This window comes from Hemibagrus wyckioides, linkage group LG15 (assembly GCF_019097595.1).
Source record: "Hemibagrus wyckioides isolate EC202008001 linkage group LG15, SWU_Hwy_1.0, whole genome shotgun sequence".
NCBI lineage: Eukaryota > Metazoa > Chordata > Actinopteri > Siluriformes > Bagridae > Hemibagrus > Hemibagrus wyckioides.
This window is the reverse complement of record NC_080724.1, coordinates 12013016-12040228: the sequence shown is the minus strand read 5'-3', so window position 1 is coordinate 12040228 and position 27213 is coordinate 12013016. Positions and strand designations below refer to the sequence as shown.

At 41.2% G+C, this 27213-nt stretch overlaps 4 protein-coding genes across 8 annotated transcripts in view; 2 read left to right on the top strand and 2 right to left on the bottom strand.

Annotated features, from left to right (window-relative positions):
• Positions 1-4041, top strand: part of LOC131366287 (V-set and transmembrane domain-containing protein 2-like protein) — a 46390-nt gene extending 42349 nt beyond the window's left edge. For both annotated transcript variants that reach the window (XM_058410634.1, XM_058410633.1), the window contains one exon: positions 1508-4041. In XM_058410634.1, the coding sequence (XP_058266617.1) occupies positions 1508-1819 (312 nt within the window). In that variant the 3' untranslated portion in view covers positions 1820-4041. The remainder of the gene's footprint in view (positions 1-1507) is intronic.
• A 1931-nt stretch (positions 4042-5972) lies between these two features.
• Positions 5973-14394, bottom strand: tti1 (TELO2 interacting protein 1). 2 transcript variants are annotated; one of them, XM_058410134.1, is made up of 8 exons: positions 14255-14394; positions 11444-13786; positions 11164-11334; positions 10399-10565; positions 10027-10167; positions 9749-9953; positions 8087-8174; positions 5973-6840 (listed from the first exon to the last, which is right to left on the bottom strand). In XM_058410134.1, the coding sequence occupies exons 2-8, from the start codon at positions 13737-13739 to the stop codon at positions 6639-6641; spliced, it is 3270 nt and encodes a 1089-aa protein (XP_058266117.1). In that variant the 5' UTR covers positions 13740-13786; positions 14255-14394; the 3' UTR covers positions 5973-6638. The 2 variants fall into 2 exon arrangements, with proteins under 2 accessions (XP_058266117.1, XP_058266116.1); XM_058410133.1 differs by having other exon boundaries at positions 11444-13763.
• Positions 14395-14546: 152 nt separating this feature from the next.
• rprd1b (regulation of nuclear pre-mRNA domain containing 1B) lies at positions 14547-20390 on the top strand. The gene is made up of 8 exons (XM_058410139.1): positions 14547-14685; positions 15076-15351; positions 15565-15694; positions 16503-16642; positions 17066-17190; positions 17442-17568; positions 18410-18585; positions 19138-20390. Exons 2-8 carry the CDS (start codon positions 15201-15203, stop codon positions 19285-19287), a joined length of 999 nt encoding a protein of 332 aa, XP_058266122.1. The 5' UTR covers positions 14547-14685; positions 15076-15200; the 3' UTR covers positions 19288-20390.
• A 105-nt stretch (positions 20391-20495) lies between these two features.
• Positions 20496-26881, bottom strand: tgm2a (transglutaminase 2, C polypeptide A). Of its 3 annotated transcripts, XM_058410135.1 has the most exons (13): positions 26821-26881; positions 25440-25619; positions 25088-25327; positions 24858-24976; positions 23996-24124; positions 23633-23810; positions 23412-23541; positions 23177-23280; positions 22567-22809; positions 22189-22464; positions 21708-21868; positions 21488-21624; positions 20496-21202 (listed from the first exon to the last, which is right to left on the bottom strand). In XM_058410135.1, exons 1-13 carry the CDS (start codon positions 26828-26830, stop codon positions 21055-21057), a joined length of 2055 nt encoding a protein of 684 aa, XP_058266118.1. In that variant the 5' UTR covers positions 26831-26881; the 3' UTR covers positions 20496-21054. The 3 variants fall into 3 exon arrangements, with proteins under 3 accessions (XP_058266118.1, XP_058266120.1, XP_058266121.1); XM_058410137.1 differs by lacking the exon at positions 21488-21624 and having other exon boundaries at positions 21067-21202; positions 21684-21868; XM_058410138.1 differs by lacking the exon at positions 21488-21624 and having other exon boundaries at positions 21068-21202.
• Positions 26882-27213: the final 332 nt, after the last annotated feature.

Below are 27213 nucleotides of genomic sequence, written 5' to 3'. Positions count from 1 at the left end.
GCATGAATCCTCATATTTTATTCATGTGGCTTCAGCATGAGGAATAAATGATGAAGAGGCTTTTTGTGTGTGTGTGTGTGTGTTGAGGGTGAGGTTAGGTTTCAAACTCGCTAAAATTGGGTATGTGGACAGAAACAGAGCAGCGCCAGTGAACACAGCACAGGGCGGGTTTGGTGAAGGTGTGTGTGAGCAAGCGAGAGCAAGTGTGTGTGTGTGTGTGTGTGCACGAGGGTGTGTGAGTATCCATCTATGTTGGCACTCAATATGTTTCCCTGGCAGACGGCTTTATTGAGCGATTGGACTCATACACGAGTCACTCTGAGACTGAGAGAGAGAGAGAGAGAGAGAGAGAGAAACAAGATTAGAGAGAAAGAGATGAAGGGGGAGAGAGAGAGATAAAATGAGAGGCAGAGAGTTGAATAAAATAAGATCATCAAGAAAAGGGCAATGAATGAAGGAAAGTTAGGGATGGTTAGAGAAGAGGGGAGAGAAACAGGGATAGAAATAAAAGCATAAAAAGATCAATGTGAAAGAGAGAAAGAGAGAAAGGAAGAGAGAGATCAAAAACAGCAAGAGAGACATAAAAGGTATAAAGAGAGGGGAAAAGACTCTTCTTTATGAGGAAGCTGGTGAATGAGAGCAGAGAGAGAGAGAAAGGTAGAAGTATGGGGAGACATAAAAGCAGTAAGAAATGCAAGAAAAAAGAGAGAAGGAGAGACAGAGAGACAAAAAGACAGAAAGAGACAGATAAGAGAAAGAATGAGAGAGGTAGAGTAATAAAGAAAAAGCAAGATCGATATAAAAAGCAGATTAAAAAACACAATCTGTTATGAGGATACTGGAGTATGAGGAAAGAAAGAGAAAGAGAGAGGGGGGCAGCAAGAGAGCTATAAAATGATATAAAGAAGGGATAAACAGAGAAAAACTGCACCAAGACACAGGTCTTGGTTGAAGGAGAGAGAAAAAAAGGAGGCAGAGATACCAAAAGAAATACTTTGTTCAGAATAAAGACAGAGGCATAAAGTGAGTAAGTGTGAGAGAGAGAGAGAGAGAGAGAGAGAGAGAGAGAGAGAGAGAGAGAGAGATAATGATATACATAAATAACATGAGGTAAATCAAGAGATGTGTGTGTGTGCGGCTAAAGCTTGTGTCTCATTAGAGCATGTGTCCTGATGAAGCCTCTCCACTTCCTGTCTCTCACATCCCCATGACTGCTGTTTACTGTCATCAGACACATCAAGCTCGCAGGAGACGAAACACTCACGAGGATCCCACACACACACACACACACACATTTTCTGTCCTTCTCTTGATTCACCTCACGTTATTTATGAATATCGTTATTTCTTTCTGTTCCCTCTCCCTCTTTATGTCTGAGAATGTGAAAATGTAAGCTGATTGTTTTATGCATTCGGCATGTGGAGCTGGAATATTTTTATGTATAAGAATAAAGGATTCTAGAAAAATACTCCTCCGCCACTGCTGACAGTCCCTCCGTCTCCTGCAGGTGGTGAAAGTGGCCGGCAGCAACATCTCCCACAAGCTGCGTCTGTCCAGCGTGAAGCCTTCTGACGAGGGCACGTACGAGTGCCGCGTCATCGACTTCAGTGACAGCCGGCCTCGGCACCACCGTGTGCGCGCCTACCTGCAGGTGGAACGTGACGGAAGTGACGCCGCACCTCCACACCACCAGGGGGCAGCGGAGTCGCAAAAACATCAACCAACAGCCCACCACGGGCACCACAAAGCCGGCAGGGAGCTCAGGAAGAGGGCTGCTGACGACACCAACACTGACTGCACAGAGAGCTGTGCACTTTAGGGCCTAAACACACACACACATACACACACAAACACATATACACACATACACACATATACACACAGCGGTCCAACACCTTAATCTGTTTTCCTATAGCTTTCCTCCACAAGATCTTAATACACAGTGTATATTATTGTAAATGTTCGAGCCGGTGCATGTCGCGAAATGTTTCTTACAACATTATCGCTTTGAAACTCGAAGGACAGAAAGAGACGAACAGATCAGAAGCGTGGATCTTTCTCTATTTTATTCTGCTTCACCGTTTTTTTTTGTTTTTTGTTTTTTTTTTTGCTTTGATACTTTTATTCACAAGACAGCCAAGAGAAAGTGTCGAGATAATGACAGACGTCTACTTACATGAATCGTGTCGTGGGATCTGTTGAAGCGGGTGAAGATATCTCAAATGTGCGTGATTTCATCAAATCTAAATCAAACCTAAGATTATTCAGCTTTGAGTTTTAAATGCATTTCAAGCTGGACATTTTCTTATTCGGGTATAAATGCAGAAAAATTGGCCCAAAGATTTCTAAACGATTTCAAACTTTCATGGAAATTATAGGAATATGTAAAGAGCATCTTTCTTAAAACAGGAAGTTCTGTATACATTTGAGTAGATTCAAAGATGTTTTCATTTACTAAGATGTCAGGGGGACATTAAAAAAAAAAAGACAAAAAGATTGGGAGATCAGGATTGTGTATTAACCCCACTGTGTATCTGTGCAGTGGACTTTAACTGGAAGTGGGTGTGGAAGTGGGTGTGGCTTAAAGTCATGGTGTGATTTGTGGCTCTGATCCTCTGAGCCTCAGCTACATCACTCCAGTAACTCCAAACCTCAGCTGTATGCATGAGGGCTTTATTTTATTTATCACACATTAAGTTTTCTTTTTAACCTGCAAATTGTTTGGTTCCCAAACTACAACACCAGTACCAACTGTTTCACAAAAAAAAAAAAAAAAAAAAAACAGTATGCTATTTCAACTGGTTAGCAAAAAAAAAAAAACAGTACCCTATTAAACTGGTTTATAAAAAACCCCAGTACCCTATTTCAAGTGGTTCCAGTCCTTCTGCAGACCACGTCTCATCCAGATGGAAGAAAGTGGGGTAGTGCGTCTCATATTCATCAGCCTCTGTTTGTATTTGTTTGGAACATGTTGACTGTTCAATCCAAATAACAACAACACGGCACTTTGGGACGAGGAGTTATAGGGCTTTAATCCACAATGATGTAGTGTGAGGCAGAGCAGAGATACTGCTGAGGAAGGAAGGATGGAATGACGGAATGAATAAATGAATGAGGGAATTATTGAATGAATGAATGAATAAGGGAATTAATGAATGAATTATTGAATGAATGACTGAAGGAAGGAAGGAATGAATGAATAAAGGAATGAATGAATGAATGAATGAATGAATGGGAGGCTAGGGGTTTCACAGTAATTGTGTACCAACAAAGTGCACCATTGTAGACAGTGTACCTAATAAAATGGCCATGAGTGTATCCTATCTCTAACCTGGTAAATGAGTTCATGTATTTATAAACTCTTACTTATACAATTCCACTAAAGCTGATAGTTTAACTGTAAAGTAACGATAGAGTTTAATACGATAGAGCCTTGTTATTTTATTGGATTTCTCTCATCGGTTATTCTGCTGATGCTGGATGGATTTTAACGTTTCCACACCGGAAATTGACATTTTTCTAAATGGCAGTGGTTGTGCACTTGGCGAATCCTTGGGCTAAAATAAAGGAAGAAAAAACAAAGAAAAGAAAGGTGACCTGTTGTTGGATCAGATACACAAACCTTTATATTGTGTCCTGTTTTATTCAGCGTGTAAATACAGTGTGGGTCGGAGGGGGACAAAACCTTTTTGCTGTCACTTTATTAGTTGCACTTTTATCAACATGACCCCAATAACCCCAAATCATCGACTGGGCTGATAAATAAAAGAAGGTTTTTAATGATTGAAGACGTTGGGGGCTGCCGGGACGGATGTGGAAGTTCGGGATACTGTAATATATCCGTTTATTTTTTGTTCTTTGTCCATGATTTAATGTATAGCTCTATATGAAGCCCTCATTTCTGAATAGTTTTTTTTTTTAATGCTTTTTGTTTTTGTAAGAGGTAAATGTAAAAAACAGTACATGTTTGAATATCCTCTAAAGTGTTGGTTTCATCATAAATGTATGCTTTTATCAAATAAAAAAAACATTATACACAGAGTTTCTGTAATTATTCATTTTTTTAAAGAGACGTTTATCACGTATTCAAAGTTGTTTAATGAAATAAATACATTTTGTTTGGCAAATAAAAAAAAAACTTTTTTTTTATTTTTTTTATTTCAAAATTTGGGATTTTTTTTGTCTCATGAAAATCAGACATACAGGCCTAAAAACCCGATAAAGAACAGTCTAAAATCTATTCTTAAAAAATAAATAAATAAATAAAAAATAATTACTTATCAAAACCAAACATTTGCTTCAGGGCCTAATATTAAAAACTAGCTAGCTGAAGATTACTGTACTCTACAGAGGTGCGAATATTTACGGTTTAGCCTTAACGTTTCTGTTTTTTAACTTATGGCAATACCAGAGACACACATATCTGATTTCTTGTGTAAAGCTATGGCCAAATAAATCAAACAAACTTGCTGAAGGATGCAGGATGTGAAAGAGTTTTGTTTGTTTCTAGGTGAGTTTTGTGAGGCAGAAAAAAATTAAAAGGGCATACAGTGTGGTAAATGTGTGTTTTTATCTATTCTGTATGCTAGAAATGACTGGTTAACACCTCTGAACTACTGAATCGAACCTCAGGACAAACCAAAGGTTTTCTGCACCCCCTCCCCAATTTTGCCTTTGTGACTCAAGCTACAAGCTATTTGTAATAAAAAAAAAACCCAGCTAGCTACAGCTAAACAGCTAGCTACACTAAACACTAGCAAGAAAAAGCAGCTAAGTTAATAACTAAACTAAAGGTAGTTTTTCAAACTGAGGAAAATCAATAGTCAGTTGTCTTTGTAGCATGCTGCTAATTGCTCAATTTTGGAGAATGTTTCATCAAGAGGTTTAGTCTTAGCAAGAAGCCTTAAAAAATGAGAGACAGAGAGACTTATTAGAGAGAGAGTTATTCAAGTTGTTTCTGGAGATATCTAACAAACTAGTTCCGTCACATTTGTAGAAGGGGAAAATAGCTAGTTTGTGAAAAAACTACTTTATTTTTCTACCACTTCCTGTAGGTAGTACTTACTCAACAACACTGATGAACACGGCCATTTTGTAAGTCACATCATGCTAACACTCAAAGTCTTGTTAGAAAGGATTAGCATCTCAAAACAGCTAAGATTTGACATGCCTGCTATGACCAGTCCTCATTTGCTGGCTGTTAGTAGCGAGTGTACAGAATTAATAGCCGACTCCATCGGCTCTGACGCTCCTGTAGACCTTAATCAGCTAGATCAATTAAGATGGATTAGAGCTAGCGCTGTATCTCCAGGACCAGGGTATGTGCTTAATCTGCCTTCACACTGCTAAAAAAAAAATCCTTCTGGGGCCTCATTTATTTTAGCCTGCATGTGTTTGGTGGAAAAATACAGGAACTTTAAAACCAGAACAAACTCATACTATTAAAGTCTGCTTGGACCGAATTAAAACCCAGCCGTTAATAAGTGTTAGTCTACTGCTAGCACTCTGAAGTCATAGTTTCCTCACAGTAAAAAGTGACACTGTGCTAATCATATGCTCATGATCCTCACCACCTGCTCAATCGAGACCACTTTCCTCCATCATCCTGCCACTGCAGCTGTTTTGTTGTCCTTAATGGCCGTGAATCAGTCACATGACCACCGTGCCACCGCGTCGAACCCCAGTGTAATGAAGCTAGCGCACTGGCTTATCAGTCATGCTCGAGAGGAACGCGCTAGCCCGACCAGCCCTTTATGAGTAATGGTGGAGCCGTCGGGTTTGGCAGCAGGATAAATAGCGGCAGATAAAGTGCTAGCACGCTAACACAAAGTACACGAGGCAGGCGTCTTTGCCTGCAGCTGAAACATGCATTAAGATGTCAGGAGGCGACGCCTCAGAGCCCACACGGGCTTCGAGCGCGGACACTGAACACCACCGGGTGCTCTGAACACCAGCAGTGATGCTGTGTGAAAGAAATAAATAGACCCAAAGAATTCAAAGGTTTATTATAAAACATACATGCAACTGGACAAAATATTAGCATTTATATACATACAAAATACTTTCTCGCCTGTCTCACAGGGCTAACGGCTAAATCCCCAAATCCTTCCTAGGCGCTCACTATGTATGGTACATATTTAGTGCACTTATGGAATAGGGAACCTTTTTGATTAACTAAATTCTACCTGAAAATGCTAATATTGCTATCACTACCAGGTTGTCGTTAGCGTTCTTGGCAGATTCGTTATGTATCCACATTAGCATGTGGCAGCATTCTTAGAAATATTACACCGCATCTTAGAAATATTGTGTGTTTCACTCCAGCCTGGTTTTTTTTTATTTGATATTTGTAGCACAGTGCTGTCAAATCCTGGATTCTGATTGGTCAGAAAGTGTAGATTCATTTTCTATAACGGCATCGTACACAAGTTTATATGAACGCCATTGTTATGCTAATACGCTATCTGTTATTACTATAGTAACAGCTCGTTCACAGGGACTGATAAAAAAAAAAAACCTGATTGTTAATATGGTGATTTTCGTTTAAAAGATTTAAGAAAGGAGTCTCCAGTGTCAGTTTCAAGTCTACAGGACCGAGGAGTTGATGCTAACTGTAAACGAATGAAAAGTGTGACTTGTTAATCAATGCTAGCGTGAGGATTTAGCTCTGGCTGGAGTTCACGCAGCAGTGTGAGAACGTTGTGTGTGTATTCGCTCCTCGCTCGGCTCATCCCGCTCAGCTTCACGGGGAACAGCAGCTCGTACGCCGCGGGACAGCACAGCTCGCTCAGTGTGAACCAGCACGCATCCGGGTCAAGCTGCATCATGTAGCGGAAAACACTGAGGCGGGAAAAAAAATCAGCATAAACCCACAGATGAAGGAAATCAGCTTGTGACATTAAAAAAGAAATTAAATTTCTTTATTAGATTTTATTTGAAGCTAACTAGCTAAACGTATTATGTATACACAGAGCATTTCTAGCTTAGCTTTAGCTAATTAACAATATTTCACACTGGAATCACGACATAGGTCTTTCTTGCTTTCTACTATTTTGGATTTTCCTGCATATATTTCCTGAAATATATGACATCCTGCTAGTCATCGCTTTGCTAGCACTTTCAATGGCGTTTCAGTACTGAATAGAAGAAGAAAGAGCTGAACCTTTACGATAGAGCGTCTTATCCAGTGAGCTCTTCATGCTGTCAGGTTTGATTTCACTCTTTAATGAGTAAAAGCTTGTTTTGTTTTTAGCATAGAATTAGCAAATACACCGAATATGGTTAACTAGCATCTGTGGTAATGGCCTGTGTCAGAAAAGCTGGATGATGTAACTTCCTGTGGAGCAATCTAACAGCTGAGTGATTGACAGAAAGTGTGTTTTTCATATCCTGTAATGGAGGATTTGTGGAAAAGTGTTTCACGTTCAAGAAAAGATTCACGTTCAAGTTAAGTGTAGATAGCGACCTGCAGCTAGCGCTAGTGGTTTTGATTCATGTAAGAAATGATTTACCTGAATTTACTTTATAAGATGTTTTATTGTAAATTAATATTAATTTGGCACAAAATGTCTCCCTGATCCTGAAATCAACCTTTTAACTCGACTGTTTCATGTTTGCAGCATTCTGAGATTAGCAACAGCGCAAATCCGAGTAACATCGTCTTTAATATTAAAATCTGCGAATATGGTGCATGTGAACCGAGCGCTGACGAGACGCGACTCATCACACGGCTGAAATTAATCAATACCACGGAGCTAAAGAAAGGCGCTCGAGGTGACGGATATCCGGCTTCCTAAAACCCGGAATGGCACAAAGGCAGTGTCGGAATTTTAACAGGAATCTGGTTCATTTCTCTTATACACACACACACACATACACACAGCAGCCCATCACAGCACTCCTTGTTAATCACTCTGTCTGTCTGTCTCTCTCTCTCATTTTGTCTTTCTGTCTGTCTGTCTGTCTCTCTCTCTCTCCCTGTCTGTTTCTTTGTCTCTGTCTTTCTGCCTCTCTCTCTCTCTCTCTCAGTCTCTCTCCCAGACACACACACACACACACACACAACAGTGAGACTTAAACAGGTTACCTGAGGCAAGCTTCCTGTAATCTGATTGGCTGTCTGCAGCTCAGGTACGGGAGACAGGCTTCGATGATACGGTCCAGATCTGAGTCCACTGCTCAAACACACACACGCGGACAGACAGACATACACACACACAGACACAAAAAAAAAACACAATCAGATTAGTAAGTTGTTTAGCGGTGCTAAATCCTGCAGCAGCTTCTACCGAGACCGAATTTTATTCTCACCATGTTACTGGAATACAATAAAATATACTAAAGCCACTTAATTTTCATGTTGAATGTTAAATCCTTCCTCTGTGTAGTTACTCACTCAGAATAAATAAAGACACACAACAACAACGCTAATGTAAGTATGACATATTAAAGAAGAAGGAAGTGAGCTGGGCGTGTCACCGGGCTGCCATCATCGAGGTGCGAGACGACTCTTTCCCAAAGAGAAGCTTCTCATTAATCTCTGGCTTAGATAATGAGTCTGCTAATCATTCGGTCAAATTTAATTACAGATCGTCATATCCCAGTTCACCAGGCCTGCACCGTATCACGTTTTCATATCATGATAATTGCTTAATGGCCTCAACCAGCTGTCCAACTTAACTCTCACTGCCTTCCTCCAGAGTGATGAGAAAAAAATCATGATTCATTCAGTAAACACTGTGAAAAAAGTGTGTGGGCTCAATTACGGGTTGTGCAATACGACACAAATATCATATCACAATATTTACACAACATATATCACATACCTAATATCCGCAGAATCTCACCTGAAAGGTCACTGCTTCATGTCGTACATGACACCGTGCTCTAATATGAGTGGCGAAATGTGAAGAGAATCGTGTCTAATGGACGACGTTCTTGCCGAAGAAAACGTTGTGTGCTTTTCGTCGTTGGCCTTCATTCTATTCCTTTAAACCTCCCACATTCTGTGTGTCTCTAACCTTTCAGTTTTCTCTGAGCCGAGGCCCGGCATTATGAGCTCGCAACTGTGAATATTCACACACACGCGCTTCTCGAAGCCTCCCACGTTTTCTGGTGGTCTGCTCCCCCCAGCTCATTTCAGCCGCTCATTATGGTGTGTTTTAACACCTTCCCACCTTTTCCTCCAGCAAAACAAAGCAGTGAAAGCGCGCTGATGTCTCCAGAGGTCAGGAATTAAAATTCATTACGGACCGTTCCGGTAAACAACTCATTCCTTCACTGGCTCCAGGCCATTTCAGTGAGACGCTCGCTTTCAAAAGCCTTCTGATCATCTACTTCAAATCTCTCTCACTCTTATCTTTCTCATACATCAAACTCTGTGTGTGTGTGTGTGTGTGGTGTGAGCTTCTGATGTCTGTGCTACAGAGTGAGGAGACACCCGGGGGACGTGTGTGTGTGTGTGTGTGTGTATTGTATTTCACATTGAGATGCACAGGCAGCGTTCACTGCAGCTGTACTGATGTTTGTCTCAGCAGTGATACGATCCTGCCATCTAGTGGAGCAACAACATCACTGCAGTAAGGTTTTCTAATAAACTAACAAAAGAAATAAATTGCACAGAAGCCTGATTGACATACAGGCCACGTCTCCTTCTCTTTCATTAGGACTGAAATTCAAAGGCCACGCCTCCTTCTCCATAACCAGAACTAACATTTACTAAGGCCAGGCCTCCTTCTCCATGCCTTACCCAAGTCAAGACGCACACACAGAGGTCCGAGTCCCTGTAGCACAGCTAGCTGCAGCTTGTATGCGAGAGTGTGTGTGTACATCGGCCCGGAGCGAGCACTCGTCTCAGCCTGATGTGAAAGTGATGACGTGAGCCGAGGCAGGACCTCTTTAGACACTCGCTTCCTCAGGAAGTCGCCACACGTCTCACCCAAGACACACAACACCTGCAGAGAAAGAGAGGAGTGTGTAAATACAGATTATAACACTATACACACACACACACACACTGTTCCTTACCCTGAAAGCTCGGGGTATTGCAAGTGGGTCATCGTTGGTGAGGCGCTGAAGAAGCGCCGGCCAGCAGCGGTGCACCATGGGTAAGAGCTCATTCTCCATCTCAGACAACACAGACACACACAGCTCTACAATGTCCAACACCTGTAAACACACACACACACTTAATTCTCCTATATCACATATTTGCTAATGATTATAGTTTTTTAAATATTAAAAAGTGACCTACTTTTTATCCATTTACAGTTACATTTAACATTGCAGAAGGTCTGAGCTGCTTTTATAGAAAATTAATCAACATCTTCTCACCAATCGGAATGTAGAATTAAACATCTCTGCGGTTTAATGTTCTTTAATGGTTGTTCTGTACGTTACCTTTAGTCGTACTCCCAGGTTGGGGTGAGACAGCAGGTGAACACAGCGCTCCATCACGTCCTTAGTGAGAGTCACGTGTAAGGGCAGCTCTGCTTTCACGTCAGGTTCTTCCTCCTGATCCTCGTCTTCCTCATTTACCTCAGGAGCCGCTGCTGCAGGAGGCGCTTCTGTAAACCGGGGAACACAACACCACACAAATCTCGAGTTGTTACGATTTAACATTTCCGGTTAAATTTATTTATCTACTGATCTAAACACTGACTGTAAATAAGACATTTAAATAAGACAACATAAACAAATATGTAAATGAGATAAACCTGATTATCAGCTAAAATTAAACAAATACAAATATAAATAAAGAAGATTAAAACAAGATGTCAATGTTTAATAAACAGGTGACCAGATGTATGAGGTAGCTTTGATAAAAAGAAAACAGCAAATAGCAAATAAACAAACTAATAAGATTAAAATAAGAGCAATAAAATAAATAAACAGAAAAAGACACAAAAGATAGATGACTAATAGATGTATGAGAAAGCTTCGATAAACAAATAAATATTTGATTGGCAGATAGATGAGAGTTGAACAAACAAACAACAGCAGATATACATACATAAATAAATTATAAAAATGATTTAAAAGATGCATTTAACAGCTTTGATAAATAAACAAACAAACAATCAATTGAATGAATATATAACTACAATAAGATAAATAATAGAGATCTAATAAACTGTATTAGATTAGCAGATAAATCGCTCTCACCCGCATCACCTGACTCCTCCTTCTCCTCTGCGCCGATCCCTTCGGCCAACTCCTTCTGCTTTCTGTAATCCAACAGAAACTGGCGTAGGTTCAGCGTCTCAGGATTCGGGGTGTGTTTACTGGCTGTGGAGGTCTGTCTGAGGTCTGTAGTGCTGCTGTTAAACCACCTCACTGCAATAAAAGACAGGAGATATCAGGTTATTTGTACGTGGGAACATGTGTGTATGTTACAGGTAGATACGGTGAAAAGTCTGAGGATGTTTCTAAGATAAAGACTCACCCAGAGCCTTCATTAGCGCATGCAGGACTATACAGAACTGCCGTGATCTCTGGTCGTAGCTCAGATCCAGAGCTGTGAGAACGTCCTGCACCACATCAGCCACTAGGGGCAGCAGAGTGGCATCGGAGTGAGCGAACATGACGGCCAGAACTCGTGGGGCGTGAGGGTGAACACTGGGTCTGCTCAGGTTCAGGGAGACGTCGTTCAGCAGGTAGTCTGCATTCCTGATCACCAGCTCCTTGAGCGAGCTGTAACTGCAAGCCACACAAAGGTCATGCATGGCACTCAAAGCTGATTGGCTGATCAGTAGTGAAGTATCTCCTGCCTTCTCCAGCACCGGGTAGAGTGACGTCATCAGAAACAGGCGGAAATCGGAGCCCAGAGCTAAAGCAAAGGAACCGATCCCTTCCAGCTGGATGCAGATCTGCCAAATGTTGCTGTTCAGCTGGTGGAGTGTCGGAGTTTTGGAATTGAACGCTGGCATGAGTTGGTGTCCATTTTCATCAAGTCGGGTTAAAATAGAGGGGACTGATGAATGACGTTTCTCCTGCTCTTCAACATCTGAGTCATCCATTACAGTTGTGAGATGCCAGTTATTCAAACTGATGTATTCCTCAATAACGGAAGTGATCGCACATTTCAGGTCCTCGTGACTTATTCTGGAAATCTCCGAACTTTCCGTTTCCATCCCAACTCCTGCTGCCCCGCTGATGACCTCATTGAGCACCAGAGCAGCTTGTTTGCGATAAACCGATGACTCCTTGTAGAGTTCCAAGAAGTGGTCCACCAGTAAATAAAGATTTCCATAACGCCCCAACATCTGGCAGACCTGCTTCAGAGCTGAGAAGATCTTGTCATCTGTAAAATAAAGAAAGTACTTCCTCTGGTGCTGCACCTCGGGGGCATCGGGTGCCAAGTCGGCGCATAATGGTGCAAACCTTCTTTCTTCTACGATCCTGACATCTGTGACATCCAACTCGAGCACCTGCATTAACGCTTTGGAGATACGCTGAAGGTGAACTGCTGAGGTCAAGACCAAATCCACTTGTGGACCAAGAATCTTCAGGTACCCCAGAAAGACAGTGAGAGTAAAGAGTTTACGCTTGTCGTCTGTTGTTCTCATGAGTCGAGGTAGAGAAGATACCAAGCTGTGCAAGTTTTCAGACAGGACGTCGGTTAAAGCTTGACCTCCTGAAGCTTGGTGTCTTCTAGATACCTCAGCCAGTACTGCTGAACATCGCTCTTTAACACGAGGTTCCTCATCACCGACAGCACCAACCAAAGCCTCTAGAAGAGGACCAATGCATTCAGGTAAAGATTTGCTGCACTGGGTAAGAAGATGATCTGAAAGACTGACCAGTTCCAATCGTACTCTCCAGTGTTGGTGTGCTGTCGTAGAAGAGATCACTTTCTGCAGTGCCAACACAAGTCTCTGAGAGGTGGACTTGCTCCAAGACGGGGTCCTTTTCACCACCAGCTCAGCAATCCGACCCAACTCGCGTGAGCCCTCACTGACTGTGCTATGGTTCTGAAGCTGTTTGTCTGCCATAACCAGGCCCACTGTGGTGTACCAAACCCTCATGGCTTTCACCATAACCTCATGCCCTTGTCTCACGTCTCCGCTAATCACATGACTCAAGGCTCGAGTAATCCCTGGTAGGAATGAAGCCAACGTACTTCCAAGCAAGTTTTTTTCCTCTTCTTCTGGTTCCACATGCGTTTGTTGGCAGTCACACTGCAGGAACAGAGACAGGAGGCACTTCAATGCTGCTACCTGCACTCCTCTCGCTTTTTCTTGCTCTGCCAAAGCCAAGAGCAGCGACACAGCAGCTCCCAGTCCAGGAAGCATCGCAGGTTCGTACATCCTGTAAACCACATCTCCGTATGCAGAATGCATGAGAGCATTCAGACATCGTAGCACTGCTAACTTCAGCTCCTCTGATGACGGAGCTGGCTTTCCGGGATCTTTTGGACAGCAGAGGCAAAGGCAAAGTTCAGAAAATAGGTCACGTAGAGATTCCCAGTTCTGGATACAAGTCTTTTCTAGAACATAGGTCATGGCATCCATGACAGCTTGCACAATGCCCTCACGCTTGGCCCCAGGGGTCTTGAGGACAAAGCGCAGAGGGAAGAGGACATAATCCTGAAGCAGCTGGAGGACGCCATCGCTAACATCACGCAGGTGGCCGTTTAGAGCCTCTATATTGGACAGCGTAGGCTCTTTGGTCAGTAAGACGCAGGAGGGACGCAGGTAAGCGAATGCAATCTTTGGGTCATCGATCTGATGATCAGCCATCCTCCATGAGTGAACAGAGTAAATCTATGAGATGACGAATCAACAGTCTAAAATTATACAACACAATTGTAAGACAAAGGATAGTGTGCATTATATAGGATATACTTGTGCTTTGAAGTGCACCATCTCAAGTTGTGGGGTAGGTAAACTGCTAAAAGTGCAACAAGTTGTTTTTGTAGTAAAAGAACACTCCAGCATTTCATTGGACAAGAAAAAGATGAGTACAGGAGGAAGTCATCCAAAAACAGGTAAGCATTTATTCTGTAAGTGACAATCTATGAAAACCAGAACATCTCAACAACTATTTCATGCAGTATATACACTGTCCTACTGGTGTCCACTTAGAGACATGTACACAACGCTCTGAAACACCAATGTTAATATTAGGGCCACGGAAAACTCACTGACGTCATTAAACAACATTTCAGTATGTCATATATGATAGAGCCCTTTCAGAATGAGAGCTAAGACGAATCTGTATATAAAGAAAGAGGAAACTGAATACCACATTTTACCTTCAGTCCAGCATGTCTATGAAAACATCACAGGGCGATTCACAGGGCGATTTTCATGCCGGAAAACAGAAACAGGTCAATCACACGTTTGAAACACTGGTCTGTATAGCGTCGCGTTCATGTCGACGTCATCGAGTTGCGACGAAGACCGTGTGTTTGTTTACCCAGCGATTGAGGGTTTGCGACCTAAAAATGCGTTTTCCTGCCAAATAATAAGCGCGTTAGCGACACGTTATACAACAAGTTAGAGGATTTGCAACATTCTATATTAGTTTGTGACAACGTTTGTAGCTTACGAACCGGAAGGATCAAACTTTAAACTGTTTTTCGGACGTGAAGTGGACAAACTCCACACCGGCCATCTTTGCTAACTTAGCTAGCTCTTTTTGCTCTCCTGCAAGTAAAAACACTCTCCTGGACTCCATAAAAAGGTTTGCTGCTATGAAAAATCCAAAGCTATATATCTGGCATGTTTTAGGTGTGCATGGTGTTGTGTGTTTTGCCAGCTAACAAGGCGAATGTCAAAATGTGCATCACACTTTACCTTGGACTGAATCCCAAATCACTTCGTTTTGAGCACAGAAGTGCACTAGTTAGTGCGTAAAAATTGTTAGCGAATATCCTGTGTAGTGCACTAATACAGGGAGTAGTGTGGCATTTGGGATTGGGCCAGTCCTTAAGGATTATCAGTAAGCACATTTGCAATAATCCAGTTCGAGTGACACTTCATCTGTAAACTTTTAACATCTAAAATTGTGTGATTGTTTGTGATGCATGACTACAATGTGTTTTTTTCTTATTCCGACTAAACCTTCTTCCAGGTCTTTGAGCAAAGCCCAAGCTTCGTTCATTCATCCAGCTGGGACATGTATTAACACAGCCACTATTCAGTCAGACCCAGAAACCTCCTGGTTGTATTTGGTTCACTGGTTTATCATTTCACGTCATGTCGTCGTTTTCTGAGTCTGCGTTGGAGAAGAAGCTGTCAGAGCTGAGTAGCTCGCAGCAGAGTGTTCAGACGCTGTCCTTGTGGATCATACACCACCGCAAACATTCAGGCACCATCGTCCGTGTGTGGCACAAAGAGCTGAAGAAAGGTAAGGGTTGATAATATAAGTCCATAATACTTGTACGGTCTTGTGAATTACACTTTAATACAGTTTAATGGTGCTTTGGTATTCATAAAGAATTTGTCCTTACTTAGATCATCCATACTTACAAGTAAGATGTTTTATTTGCTGAAGGTACAAAAGACTCTCTGTTTAATTAGATTAGTCATTCGAGATATCTGTCTTTTACACGTTTCTTAGCCAAAAGCAGCCGGAAGTTGACCTTCCTTTACCTCGCCAATGATGTCATTCAGAATAGCAAAAAGAAAGGACCTGAGTTCACACGGGATTTTGAAGGCGTCCTTGTTGATGCCTGCTCACATGTAGCAAGGTAAGTGTGCCCTGGTGTTTGTGGGAAGGAAAGGCTGTTTTCCACTTACTGTTTCTCTCTTTTTCTCATATCTGTCCATCTTTCACTATCCAACCTCATATTTCACCATTTACAACCTCATCCTCAACCCTGTATATATCTATATCATAATATACCAATATCTACCAGTCAAAAGTTTGGACATATCTTCTAATCCCATGGTCTTTCCTGATGTTTATTTCTTTCTACATTGTAAAACAATGCTGAAGGCGGCCGAAATACACAATAATCTATATAATATATATATAATATAATCTATATAATATATATAATAATTGAACAGTTGATATTGAGATATGTCTGCTACTGATGCTCTGTAAAGCCTTCATAATGGCTTTAATCTGAGGTGCTGTTAATGGGGGATTTCTGAGGCTGGAAACTCTAAATGTACTTCCCCTCTGCAGCAGAGGTAAATTTTGGTCTTGCTTTACTGGGATGGTCTTCATGTGAGCCAGTTTCATCATGGTGCTTGATGGGTTTTGCAAATACACTTGACAATACTGTTCTTACAAGAACTATTCCAGAACACCTGACCTTCGTGTCTTAAAATAACAACTGACTGTTTTTTGTTGTCATTACATATGGATTACTTAAGTCCATGTGTGTTATTTCATAGTTTTGAAATCTCCAGTATTGTTCTAGAATGTAGAAAATAAATCCCTAAACAAAAAACATTGAATTAAAAGGTGTGACCAAACTTTTGAGTGGTAGTCAGTATATATATATACACTTATATATATATATATATATATTATGTGTGTTTATGTAGAGAAACAGATGACAGCTGCAGGAAGCACATCGAGAGGCTGTTGAACATCTGGCAGGAGCGCAGTCTCTACCGCTCTGATTTCATCCAGCAGCTCAAACTGGCCATCGAGGACTCGAACAGCCCCAGGCACAAAACTGCAGGTTGGTTCACACACTCATGCTGTATGTACTGTTCTGTCTTTCTGTGACTGACCAGTATGAGAATTCTGTTGCTGTTAAGAGCTAATATATTTTTATGCTATTATGCTATTTGACAGTTCTAAATTATAAACATAAGTAAAACAGTCAATGATGCAAAATCTGAACAGAACAGAATTAGAGGCACACACAGGCCATGCCTCCTTTCACATATAGGCTCACACATAGGCTATACCTCCTCTCACTGCAATGTTGGAAATGTAAGTCACACCTCCCTTCACTGACACTTACTCTCATAGGCCATGCCTCCTTTCACTGTGACTGACACACTTAGGCCACGCCTCCTTTCACTGGGATTGACACTCATGGGCCACACCTCCTTTCACGCTTCGCGATTGTTATTGTGTCTCATGTTGTGTTTTACAGCAGATGAGAAGAAGGGCTTGAAAAGAACGTTCCAGAAGGTTCAGGAAGAGGAAGAGGAAGATGATGATGATGATTACAGGGCTCACTATTCTCCCCATGAGACAGACGGCGCTGGCCCACAGCTGGTATAAACGCGTCATTTTAACCAAAACTCACATGCACAAACTTTTCCACTTATTACACTTGGAATCGATCAGAATGTTTGATGTCAAAAATCACCAAAATCTTCATCAGCATACACCTGATCCTTGAATTCTATTTTCTAATATTTGGGTTGGATGTAAATTTTCTTTCATCCTTTTTCTCCTCATGTGCCTGGCTTCATTAAACTAATAATAGAAAGTGCAGCTGACCGGTTGTTTTTATTTTGGGACAGACGGAGGAGCTGATTAAAGCCCTGCAGGACCTGGAGAACGCTGCGTCTGGCGATGCCACTGTGCGCCAGAAGATCGCCTCTCTGCCTCAGGAAGTGCAGGATGTCTCTCTGCTCGAGAAGATCACAGGTCAGCCCCAGGAATAAGAGTATAGACTCTGTTGCACTGATTGTGTGTGATTTTATGCCAGCATTTTGTAATCTTCACTTTCACACTACCCAGAAAAAAGCAATGTGAAGGAGGTCATTTTTGCTTTACAGAGAACAGACTTGTAAAAAAAAAAAAATAAATACATGTATTAACATTAACCTATTTAGATTTGTTTCTTTATTTTTTCAACTATTTAGTCATTTGTTTATTATATTTTAATTTTACTATTTTTTTTTACTAATAATGTTATTAGCATCCTGGTGGTCCAGCAGCAGGATCCCACACTCTCGTTGCCGTGGCCCGGGTTCGATTCCCGGGCATAGAGCTAACCCAGTCACTGATGAGTTAAGTCTCAGTGCTGGTCCCAAGTGGGAGGGTTGTGTCAAGAAGGGCATCAGGTGTAAAACCTGTGCCAAATCTAAACCTGCAGACCACACGATCTGCTGTAGTGACCCCAAACAGGGAGCAGCTGAAAGAACAACATTAATTATTTTATTATTAATAATATGTATATAGTAATAATAAATATCTATATTAATAATAAATATATATATAATTTTTTTTTTAAATTATAATTACAATATGGAATGAGTTATGCTTTTTTTTCTCCCCAAAGGCTTCCACCCCACCCCACATGTAATATTTATGTAGGTTAGTAATTATCTATCATTCCACTGTCTGTTGATTAATCTCTGTGGAATGGTGTTTTTTGGTATTTATTTGCTGAAGCTCTGTTCATCCTTAAAATGGACTAAGAAACTAAAATTGGCATGTCCATCAAACAAACCAGGATGTTTTGTACTGTGTTTTTGATGTGCAGATAAGGAGGCAGCGGATAAGCTGTCCAAAACGGTGGATGAAGCGTGTCTTCTGCTGGCAGAGTACAACGGGAGACTGGCGGCCGAGCTGGAGGACCGCAGGCAGCTGGCCCGCATACTGACAGAGTACATCAACAGCCAGAAGGAGGCGCTGAACGAGAGGGAGAAAAAACTCGAGGTACAGTGTCCTGTCAATAAAAAAAAAAAACAGCACCCACACACACACAGAGTCTAAACAGCGGTTTGAACAGCAGCCTGTTCAATATGGCTACCACTAAAACCACACCCACAAGAGACACACTGTATCAGCATCTGGTCTTCTAATATGTACATGTAACATTTCACAATATTCTCTTTAAAAAAAAAAGCACTCAAATTCCCACAGTGATGATTTATTTCTCTTTGTGAAAAGGGAAAGATGTAGTGAAGTAAAAACCCGTAACATAACAATTCGTGATTCTTATGTTTTAAATTGAGGTTACATTTATACTTCACTAATGTGACATTATGAAGAACACTATGCAGAGGGCATGCTGCTGTAGGAAAGTCATCAATTTCTCATTAGTAAAGAACGTCATGCTTTTTATCTGTTCATAGTTTATCAGGATTTAGTGTTGAGGAACATTACCTCCTGTAATCGTTCATCACTCTCAGCTGTTGCTATGGAAAGGCAGTGTAACATCATCTAACCAATCAGAATTCAGTAACATGAATTTGTGTGCTGTTCCAGGAGTACAAGCAGAAGCTGGCGCGAGTCACTCAGGTGCGCAAAGAGCTGAAGTCTCACATCCAGAGCCTGCCGGACCTCTCACTCCTGCCCAACGTCACTGGAGGACTGGCACCGCTGCCCTCGGCTGGGGATCTCTTCTCCACCGACTGATCAGTTCTCCTTACTCCCTCCCTCCATCCTCAGTCTGGACTCTGATTCCACCGTCACCAGCCGGTCAGCTGATATCAGGCCAAACCCTCACGCCCTGACCTTTGTGCTCGGGTTTTAGAAAAAAAAAAAAATTCCTGCTGGGATTTCATCAAACAGCGAACGTGAACGTGACTCTGCTGTCTTATCATTATTAGAAGATTTTTTGTTTTGTTTTGAGTTTTACTGCTTTAGGGCGTGTTTTGGCTTTATTTGCTTATTAATAATCCCACAAGGTTTCTGTGTCGCCTGCTTTTTTCCCCTTTTTCATCTGCTCAGTTTTAAAGACTAGGTAGTTGAAATAAATGAAATAAACAGCCAAGTGACAAACCTTCATCACCATCAAGATGGAGCGTCTCTGTTTAGGACTGGGTGATATGCTCTGAGTGTGGTGTTATCTTTCAATGATGAAAGTTTTGTGTTAAAGAAATAGTAACTTCACAAAAATAGAGTTTCCAGATGTAGTCAATCAGCCAAGATATTTGCTATAATAAGCAATGGATATCTGTTTTTACCAACAATATTTCCTCAAACTGTAACACAGTGTGACTTCCTGTAATATACCAGGTACCTGAGCTCAGGACAGTGTCATGAAGCTGTAAATGTACTTATAACTTTAAAGTTACGAGGATGATAACTTTATTTAATAGAAAAGTCTGTAGGAGACACGGTCTACCATCACATATCAGCTACAAGAGCCTTCAAATGACACCAAATATAATGGCAGATTGATGCATTTTCCCTCCTGGAAGCTCTACATGCACTATGTTTTGTCTTGAAAGTACAGAACTGACAAAAGATTCATTCGCCCCTCTCAAAATTTGACATTTTGTTGAGATTAAGTGAGAAAATGATGATATTTTGGCTCATATCGCTCAGTCCTGGTGTACGCTACTGACTCCACACTGTGGTTGATACTCATGTGAACAGGTGTGTCTACTGTACGTAGGTTTTTCTCTTTCTGAAGGCGCTGTGTTTCATAGTATATTGCTGCAAATATGTCCCTGTAGTGGTCAATCCAAAAGCAGTATTTTTTCCGAATTTGAGCTGACAGTTCATGAAATGTTGGAATGAACATTAACAGCAGGTCTTCACTAAAGAAACGGTCTCTGTTCTTTTTTTTTCCTCCAGAGGTATTAATTGTGTTTCAAATGGATAAACAACTGCCTGATTTTCACAAACTCTGATCTGTTTTCTTGCATTTAAATCTCAGAAACTTTCACAAATGTTTCTCTTTAGTTACAAATCTTACAACTGATACTTCTTTCCATCTTCAATCCATCCATTTTGTGCTTAAAGGTGTCCTCTGAAGCTGGACTCAGGGTTTAGGAGAAAGAAGGAAAGTTTAAAGGTGCAGTCAGTGATATTTAAAGGTATAGCACCTTCTGTAACGTTCCCATAGCCGATGCAGTGGTACAGTTTAAAAAGAAAAACTTTCATTGTCATTGTTTTGCATTTCTTCCTAACCTAGTAAATAGGAGTTCATTTTGAGTGAAAAGACACATAAATCACCTGCTGAATTCGACCACTCGAGTTACTCACATGTGACTGCAATGTAACGATCACTTGTAGTCACTATAAAACAATCCTTCCCTCACCAATGTCTCTTGATGTAAATAGGACAAAACTAACGTAGCTTTTCATGTTACCAAGAAACTGCAAAGTGTAAACTTGTCTGCCTGTCGAACCGAGTGAATAGAAATCAGTTTGGTCGGCGACAAACAAAAGCGTTTATTCTTCGATGGTTATATTAACGTATCCGTGCACGTTGCTCAGTTTATCAGATGAGAAGTTTATCACTAGTTTCCGTTTTCCTGGAGCCGTGGGTGTAAACTCGAGCTCGGCCGTAGCGAGGTCCTCAGGGTCAACTGTACCAACACTGAGAGGGAGAAAAACAGAGATATGCCTGTGTAATATTATCTGGGAACATTACAAAAGAAATTTGGCTGAAAGATTAGAGTTTGCAAACCTACTGATTTCATTACTGGAGTTTTCAATGTACAATTGAGCTGTTTCTATTTCAAGCAATCCTATTAAATCTACAAAGTACAAAACTAAAAAAAACCCTTATTGGAGTACATAGTTCTTCCTGAACTATGAAGAATCTCTGGCAAACAATGCGACAGAACTTTTCACGTCTACACATTCACGTTGCTCGACCTACTCTTTAATGATGGCCGTGCCGTCCGTCAGGTTGGCCCCGTGTAAAGAAAAGACGCAGTTTTCCAGAGATTCAGGCAGAGGATTCTGTAGAATCACATTAACGATAACAGGCTGACCTAATTTAGGATCTGTGAGAACCTACAGAGGAATCAGATTCACATCATTCCCTGAAAGTACATTAATTTCACACAACAAACCTCAGAAACAACAGGATACCATACCAAGATGATAATGGAAGGGGTTTCCAGTACTATGGTCTTTGCTGCTCTCTGTAACTCCTTGGTCTCCAGGTCGATAAGAAGAGCTACCAGTTTGATCATCCTGTCTTGAGTTATGGCTCTTCGGTACTCTGAATATTTTAGGCAAAGTGTTGCTTTACTTTCTGAAATGCAGTATGGGAATAGACACAGTTGCATTACATTATTGAGTTTGAATCAATATTAATTATAAGCATAACAACAACAGATTGCAATGTGGAAGGCAACGCTCTGGCAAGGCAGTATTGATGAGTACCTAGGACCTAAATTTGAGGATACAGGCAATGAAATCAAGGGATCCTACAATCAAAGGATTTGGCTTCTAATAAAGATGGTAAAGGTAAAGGTAATTATCTTTACTGATGCTACCGTTTGCACTTACTGTACATTCAAATCAATGTGTCCTTAACCATTTACTATACAAGGGGAAATAGTCGACTCTTACCCTCTGCTGGGGCCAGGTTAACCTCGCTGAGCTCTGTCAGGCCACATGTCTCCCCGAGTTTGCCATTATATGACACAGCCTGGGCGTAAAACATTAGACGGCAGTTCTTTGGGGTGTCTGTGTTGTTTAGGACCTGTGCATAGACGTCAAAGTCTGATCCCACCATCATATTAGGGCCCAGTTTGATCTTGACATGAAGGCCAGGCACTTCCTCATTTTGGATTAGTCGGTTCATGTGGTTGGCCTTCTCAAACACCTGTCTCTCCTCTTCGGAACCTGTAAAGGATCAGTGCTTTTCATTATCCCAAAGCTCAGTAGTGATAGGGTTTTGAAAATTACTTCCACTTTAAAATACGCACTATAGCATGTCTGTCTTACCTTCAGGGTATTTGTAGTGGTGTGTGATGTCCTCTCTCTCATCTTTGCCCACTGATTTGGTGCTGATGCACTGGCCCACTTGAGTGGCTGATCCTCCTACTTTTACCACTTGGTCATCACTCAGACTGATGTATTCCACCACATCTGCATTCACCTCGGCGTAAACAAATGCAGCATCATACTTTGCGCTCAGGTCCCCTTCCTTCACTGCTCTTACAGGGACCGGACCACAGAAATACACCCCTGATAGAACAATGAGAAAAGGAATCAGTCTTATTCAGTATATTTATGTGTTCTCCAGTTCACTTCTGACCTCCATTTACTGTCTGTGCAAAGTTTCCCATATTCTCCCAGTATCTACTTGGGATACCTCCTGGTTCTCAAGTTTCCTTCTACTTCACAACAAAAAAAATGTTGATCTGCAATTCTAACTTGCCCCTAAGTATGGGTGAATGTAGGAACATGGTATGTGCACGGTGCTCTATGATGGACTTCTGTCTCATTCAGGACGCATTCCTGCCTCAAGCCAAGTGTTCTCCAGAACAGGCTTTGTATCCACTCCTGAAGATGAATAAATGTTCATTGATGTTAATGAATTAAGAATCTCTACCGTCACTTGTTTGCTGTGGCGTGGGATCACTGGCCTGCCAACCCTCATAGCCAAGCCTAAGGTCAGGACGGGTCATCCAACTCTCCAACCATACATGGAAGTTCCTGCATAGATGATGCCAACACTAATTTAATATGCTGTCAAGAGATTAGAGGACTACACGCTATTATAAAAGATGAAGAAACCGTAAAAGCAAAGTTTCTTTAATATTTAAAAAACTCTAATGGTGTCTCACCATATGGAGTCATCACTTATATCCTCATCAATCTCGTTGTAATAGCGTTCAATGAGCAAGCTGCTGTTTGTGTCGTGAGCTGACTCGTAGTTGGTGACCACTCGGCAGGGAATACCCAGTGCCCGGGAAACTGCACACAATAAGATGTTTCAACAAGAGGTTAGCCCCAAATTATTGCTTGTTCCAGTGTAATGCCTGAAAACTGATGGTGTTTTATTGACCTGAGCATGCCACAGCAGCGAAAACCCAGCATTGACCGTATTGCACGCCTGTGCAGTTCTGTTGGTTCCACTGGCGTAAAATAGCACCACTGTCCTTCCATGTAGTGGGTTTGACTCCGTCTTCATAATCTCCTGACCAGTTCCCCACCAGAACACCATTATCATCATTGCTGTTTATCTGATCCAGACAGAAATAAATATGGCATTTAATGTGATAATCCATTATTTATCAGGTGTAATGTATCAGGTGAATGGGCTGGCCTCACAATCTCATGGTTTAAACACAGTCCCATGGTTTAAACTATAATCAAAATTATAAAATAGGATTTCCTGTTGGTGCTTGGGTTGCTGGTTACTGCTCACCATGGCACTGATGACTCGGGCCACATAGACAGGGCTTCTCCTGTCTGAACAGTCCTTCACTGGGTCTTCCAGATGCTTTGGGTTTTCATCCAAAACTCTCAGACAGATGTCCAATATACCAGGCTCGAACTGCACATTGACAGAATGTTACATTCTTTTATGTTTTGGTTATATTATCAGCAATCTTGAACTCATGAGTCTTGGACTAATGAATAATGAAATGTTCAAGATAATACCAAGTCTTGTTCTACGTAAACATTGGTATAACTAATCATTTTGGACTGACTGATACAACAGCTAAACTGTTCCTCAGCTTACATGCCAAATCTAGCTTGTTTCCACCTGTACTGTACTAAGTTACCAGTATATTAAATTCATTTACTATCTGGTTGTGTGTTTGGCCTCATTTGGTTTCCTAAACAACATGAATTTACTTAGAAATGAATTAATCTCACATCCCAAATTTGGTCAAAAAGGTTGAGCAACTTTCATGAACCACTTCCTAATTCAGTAATGACTTTAGACATTAACAAGCTGAAACTATTTGGCATCGCTGGTGATGGCTAGTTTACCAGCACTGATAAATAGTTTCAGCTTGTTAATGTTAAGGCACTATTCACATCGAACAGGGCAGCTTCTAAAACTCATGTTGCTGATTCCAAAACCTTCTACATTTCACCGATCCTCAGTAGTCCACAGTTTTCTAATGAAAGGAAAATCAAACATAAGCAACTTAAATAAGGGTTAGGCCACCACAGGCCACCGGAACAGCTTCGGTGTACCATGGTCTAGAATAGTACTGAATGGATTAACAGGACAAGGTACATTGAAGCTGTTCTGGTGAATACAGAGACCAAGGTACCTGTCCAAAGGTCCATGGAAGTATAGTGATGTGTTTTGGCTTTCCTCGGTAGATCAGTCCATCCTGAGACAGGACATACTCCTGCCTCCCAGCCTCACTTGCCATATACACAGAATCTCCTGTTCCAGCCAATAAGAGAGAGTTACCATGTTGTTCCACCACCTTAAAGTCTCTTATATCTGAGGCAGGCTAATATTCCATTTTACCAAACCATAATTATAATATCTTACTCTTGCACCAGGGGTTAAAGAGCAGCACAAACTGGCCCAAGCTGACTTTCTTTACTTCCTTGTTGACCTGCTCAAGGGCAAGTTGATACAGCCCTATAGGGGCATCAGGACGAGAGCCAATGGTGAGCGATACGCTGCTCTCAGATGCTACCGTTGCTGAAGCACTCCAGCGGAATTTGGATATAAATTTACTGAGTCCAAATTTTACAGCAGTGTTTGCAAGTTCAGAGGGACCTGGACCTGAAAAAAAGAAACAGACTGGTTAAATGTAATATACATGTATGTATTACACATGAAACCATTTCACACTACTAACTAGTCAGTGAGACAACCTGTAGAGAGAGTGATGTACCTGTAGTGGTGATGAGGTTAATGTTGCTTCCATGTTGAAAGTGTGAGCCAGCTCGTAAGTGCAGGGTGATGGTAAAGGGTTGACCTCTCCTCACGATCAATCGGTCCACTCCATTCAGCTCTGTGTGGTGTTCACCATTGTTCACAGTGCACTGCAAATCAACACGCTCTATCTCCAGCTCTGTGAGGGCCACAGAAGATTGAGAAGGGCTAGCACTTTCATTCCAACACTCTCACATACTAGCACACTCTCACACCTACTAACTGAATCGAAACTGTTTAAGTACAAATAAGCTAAAGTTTACATACTTCACACGTGACAAATGTGGGTGTAGTGGTCCTCCAAGCTGCCTCTGCTGGACCCCTAAGCAAGGCCCTTTACCCTCAATTGCTCAGTTATATAAAAAATGAGATAAAATGTAATTCACTCTGGATAAGGGCGTTTGCTAAAATGCCAGAAATGTAATGTAAATTAGGATACTTGCATTTACTTACAAGCAGACTGTATCATATGGAATGCTTTGTACAAATTACTGAACCAAAAATGCCTAAGCATATGTGAATACTAGCATTTTTAATAATTTGCATAATATTTGCATATCTGTCATGATAGTGTCCTTGCCTATTTGTATATCTGAATACAAGCATCCTTCCTTATTTGAATATTTTTGCATGTCTGCCATACTTCATTGCTAGCATCCTGCTTATCGAGATACATTATCTTGCATACATTATATATTCAAATAATTGATCTGATTCAATGTTTTTAAAGTCTAGGATTTTAATATAATGGTATTCTAGTGCTCCGTCACCCCACCACAGGAGTCTTCAGTCTTTCCCTTAAAGGGCCAGTGTGATTGGCAGCTTTCATTAGAAACTGGAGACACACCTGGAAGTAGACCGGAGATTAAGGTGAGCTGACACATGGAATCAGGTGTGGCTCCTGCTCAGCTGGAATGAAAGCCTGCAGCTACACACCAACTCTTTGTGGATAAGATTGAAGACTGCTCTTTTCCTTTCATATTCCAGAGTAAATAAAAATACATACAAATTGTATTTATTTATTTATTTATTTTAAATTCCAATCTGTTACTGGATATTTACACTATAATTATAAAGTCATGTTAATTTCTATCCACTTCCATCAATCTCATGCAGTGTTTTTGATGAAAAAAATGATCTATAAAAAGCTTATTTCCATGATGATGCTGTATTTAAATGAAGTTGGAGGTGCTCCTCCGTGGTGGACTGATTTCACCTGGAGATCCACGTTCAGCATATATTCTGTGAGATTTTCCTGATGTCCTTTCTGCTGGCTTTTTAAAGCACTAGCACAGTTATGAAACCAGCTCCATAAAAATGTCCAAGCTTTTTCACCTTACCTTGATCCATACTGTCAGTTTGTAACGCTCAGCCTGCGAGACTCTCTCTGTGTGTGTATATGTGGGTGTGTGTGTTTTTGTGAGCGAGCTACTGCTGAGGTCACAAGAGGGTTATTTATGGCTTAGCTAATTTTACTGCAGCACGTCACCTTTAAATATCTTTATTTATGGCTAGTCTTGCCAAGCAGAAGACTAACAGGAATATATCAGACGCACTTTAGATGAAGAAGGAGCTTTTATTTGTCACATGAATATTACAGTGTACTGAAATTGTTAGGAAGGTGGAGTCAGAGCACAGGGTCAGATATGGTACAGTACCCTGAAGCTGAGAGGGGTAAATTAAGGGTCTTGAATCCCAGAGCTTCTGATCAGCAACCAAGAGCCTTAACCATT

Coding starts and splice junctions, on each gene's coding strand:
- tti1 (XM_058410134.1), bottom strand. CDS start 13,739: ATGGCTGATCATCAGATCGATGACCCAAAGATTGCATTCGCTTACCTG. Junction 11,335..11,443: donor TGCGCTAATGAAGGCTCTGG/GTGAGTCTTTAT, acceptor CTTTTATTGCAG/TGAGGTGGTTTAACAGCAGC. Junction 10,566..11,163: donor GGAGGAGTCAGGTGATGCGG/GTGAGAGCGATT, acceptor CCCGGTTTACAG/AAGCGCCTCCTGCAGCAGCG.
- rprd1b (XM_058410139.1), top strand. CDS start 15,201: ATGTCGTCGTTTTCTGAGTCTGCGTTGGAGAAGAAGCTGTCAGAGCTG. Junction 16,643..17,065: donor CCCCAGGCACAAAACTGCAG/GTTGGTTCACAC, acceptor TGTGTTTTACAG/CAGATGAGAAGAAGGGCTTG. Junction 18,586..19,137: donor AGAGGGAGAAAAAACTCGAG/GTACAGTGTCCT, acceptor GTGCTGTTCCAG/GAGTACAAGCAGAAGCTGGC.
- tgm2a (XM_058410135.1), bottom strand. Junction 24,125..24,857: donor TTCCATGGACCTTTGGACAG/GTACCTTGGTCT, acceptor GTCAATGTGCAG/TTCGAGCCTGGTATATTGGA. Junction 23,542..23,632: donor CGCTGCTGTGGCATGCTCAG/GTCAATAAAACA, acceptor TATTGTGTGCAG/TTTCCCGGGCACTGGGTATT.